Raw genomic sequence first — 3203 nt, forward strand, 5'->3', positions numbered from 1 at the left:
ATGCAGCCTTCTGTAAGCTTTAAATATCCACTGGGCTTACATCAAATACATCAAAATACAACAATAAAAAACACTTTTCTGAACTTATCAATATGACTCTGTCCTTCACAGGATAAGTAACATGGATCACTGCAAAAACTCAAAATCTTAACAAGAATATTTGTCTTATTTCTAGTTAAAATGTCTCATTTTAGTAAAAAAATCTTATTACACTTAAAACAAGACTCATCACTGGAAAAAAACAACAATTTTCACCTGTTTCAAGTAGATTTTCACTTGAAATAAGTAGAAAAATCTGCCAGTGGAACAAGAGTTTTTTTGCTTGTAATGAGAAGATAAATCTTGTTCCACTGGCAGATTTTTCTACTTATTTCAAGTGAAAATTTACTTGAAACAGGGGAAAATTGTCAAATAAGTTATTTTTCTGGTGTTATTTTTCTGGTGATGACTCTAAATGTTGAAATAGCAGTAAAACCACATTCATTGATGAAATGACATAAGGGATGGAAAGGAGGGATGGCAGTTTTACAGGGGGGGATGATTTTGACCGTTTTTATTTCAGGGGGGGATGCCATCCCCCCTCATCCCCCCTCAACTCCAGTACTGCTTACAGGTACTAGGGATGGGCGGTATGGACTAAAAAATGTATCACGATAATTTCTGGCATTTATCCCGATAACGATAAAAAAGACGATAAAGAAAATACCAATTCAACTCCATCTTTTTAACTATAAATCTATCTCGCTCTCAGATCCACCATGTTTGTTACACAAAAACGTATCAACGGGAATTTATCCTGTTCTTTCTTTCTTTCTTTCTTTCTTTCTTTCTTTCTTTCTTTCTTTCTTTCTTTCTTTCTTTCTTTCTTTCTTTCTTTCTTTCTTTCTTTCTTTCTTTCTTTCTTTCTTTCTTCCCTTCCTCTTTTCTCCCTTCCTCCCTTCCTTCCTTCCTTCCTTCCTTCCTTCCTTCCTTCCTTCCTTCCTTCCTTCCTTCCTTCCTTCTTCCCTTCCTCTTTTCTCCCTTCCTTCCTTCTTTCCTTGTTTTCTCCTTCCTTCCTTCCTTCCTTCCTTCCTTCCTTCCTTCCTTCCTTCCTTCCTTCCTTCCTTCCTTCCTTCCTTCTTCCCTTCCTCTTTTCTCCCTTCCTTCCTTCTTTCCTTGTTTTCTCCCTTCCTTCCTTCCTTCCTTCCTTCCTTCCTTCCTTCCTTCCTTCCTTCCTTCCTTCCTTCCTTCTTTCCTTGTTTTCTCCCTTCCTTCTCCCCTTTCTTTCCTTCCTTCCTTCCTTCCTTCCTTCCTTCCTTGTTTTCTTCCTTCCTTCCTTCCTTCCTTCCTTCCTTCCTTCCTTCCTTCCTTCCTTCCTTCCTTCCTTCCTTCCTTCCTTCTTTCCTTCCTTCCTTCCTTCCTTCCTTCCTTCCTTCCTTCCTTCCTTCCTTCCTTCCTTCCTTCTTTCCTTGTTTTCTTCCTTCCTTCCTTCCTTCCTTCCTTCCTTCCTTCCTTCCTTCTTTCCTTGTTTTCTTCCTTCCTTCCTTCCTTCCTTCCTTCCTTCCTTCCTTCCTTCCTTCTTTCCTTGTTTTCTTCCTTCCTTCCTTCCTTCCTTCCTTCCTTCTTTCCTTGTTTCCTTCCTTCTTTCCTTGTTTCCTTCCTTCCTTCCTTCCTTCCTTCCTTCCTTCCTTCCTTCCTTCCTTCCTTCCTTCTTTCCTTGTTTTCTTCCTTCCTTCCTTCCTTCCTTCCTTCCTTCCTTGTTTTCTTCCTTCCTTCCTTCCTTCCTTCCTTCCTTCCTTCCTTCCTTCTTTCCTTGTTTTCTTCCTTCCTTCCTTCCTTCCTTCCTTCCTTCCTTCTTTCCTTGTTTTCTTCCTTCCTTCCTTCCTTCCTTCCTTCCTTCCTTCCTTCCTTCCTTCCTTCCTTCCTTCTTTCCTTGTTTCCTTCCTTCCTTCCTTCCTTCCTTCTTTCCTTGTTTTCTTCCTTCCTTCCTTCCTTCCTTCCTTCCTTCTTTCCTTGTTTTCTTCCTTCCTTCCTTCCTTCCTTCCTTCCTTCCTTCCTTCCTTCCTTCCTTCCTTCCTTCCTTCCTTCCTTCCTTCCTTCTTTCCTTGTTTTCTTCCTTCCTTCCTTCCTTCCTTCCTTCCTTCCTTCTTTCCTTGTTTCCTTCCTTCCTTCCTTCCTTCCTTCCTTCCTTCCTTCCTTCCTTCCTTCCTTCTTTCCTTGTTTCCTTCCTTCCTTCCTTCCTTCCTTCCTTCCTTCACGTACGTTGTGCGTGGATTTAACACAGAACCATAAATCATCTTTACACAAAAACATCGTCAACAGGAATTTATCATTTTTATCGCGACATGACAAATTCTTACCGTGGGGAATTTCTTTGACGGTTTATCGTGAACGGTAAAATATCTCCCATTCCTAACAGGTACCTGATCTTCTACTGCCCCATGGACGTGGCGTACGGTTGTGCGGCCGTGCTGCCGCTCCGGCTGGTGCTGTCGGGGATGAAGGAGGTGACCCGGACCTGGAAGGTGCTGGGCGGCGTCGTCCAGGCCCGCGGGAAGTACAAAGACAGCCTGCTGGTCATGATCGCCATCGGCTGGGCCAGAGGTCGGCAACCCATCACGTCTTCATGAGGATTCAACTATTTGTTGTTTTTGGTTGTTTCATTTTTACATTTTGTAGCACTGGATGCCTTTATTGAATATTTATCTACATGTCCTCCTCTCTCTCCAGGGGCCGGCGGGGGCCTCATCAGTAATTTTGAGCAGCTTGTTCGAGGTGTCTGGAAGCCGGAAACCAACGAGCTCCTTAGGATGTCCTAGTAAGTCCAGGACCTTTCATTTCATTTCATTTGTATTTATTCCGATCATGGAAATATGCAAAGAAAAGAAACAAGCAAGTAAAATGACAACACAATCAAAAGCATATTCCATAACCAGAAAGGAGCAGGAAGAAGAAAATCTTATTCTACCTGCCCCTCCCTCAATACAAAATTGAACAATAATAACAGATGGTCTGCACAATTACTTAATTAATATCACAAGAAAAGAAAAACAAGAAAATAAATTGTCGGTCTCCATACGCATATATTATATATTTAGACTATTTCATCCATACATTGCTATTTTTTTCTCTTTAAATTTATATTTAAACTGTTTATTTATAACTGCTATTTTTTTATCGTTATCGGGATAAATGCCAGAAATTATTGTGATACATTTTTTAGT

At 41.0% G+C, this 3203-nt stretch overlaps 1 protein-coding gene across 1 annotated transcript in view; it reads left to right on the forward strand.

The window, feature by feature from the left end:
- tmem38b (transmembrane protein 38B) overlaps positions 1 to 2798 on the forward strand; it is a 21078-nt gene extending 18280 nt beyond the window's left edge. Inside the window, exons 3-4 of the mRNA XM_061733253.1 lie at positions 2399 to 2583; positions 2710 to 2798. Coding sequence (XP_061589237.1) covers positions 2399 to 2583; positions 2710 to 2798 — 274 coding nt within the window. The remainder of the gene's footprint in view (positions 1 to 2398; positions 2584 to 2709) is intronic.
- Positions 2799 to 3203: the final 405 nt, after the last annotated feature.

The sequence above is a fragment of the Cololabis saira genome, chromosome 11 (assembly GCF_033807715.1).
Source record: "Cololabis saira isolate AMF1-May2022 chromosome 11, fColSai1.1, whole genome shotgun sequence".
NCBI classification, from domain to species: Eukaryota; Metazoa; Chordata; class Actinopteri; order Beloniformes; family Belonidae; genus Cololabis; species Cololabis saira.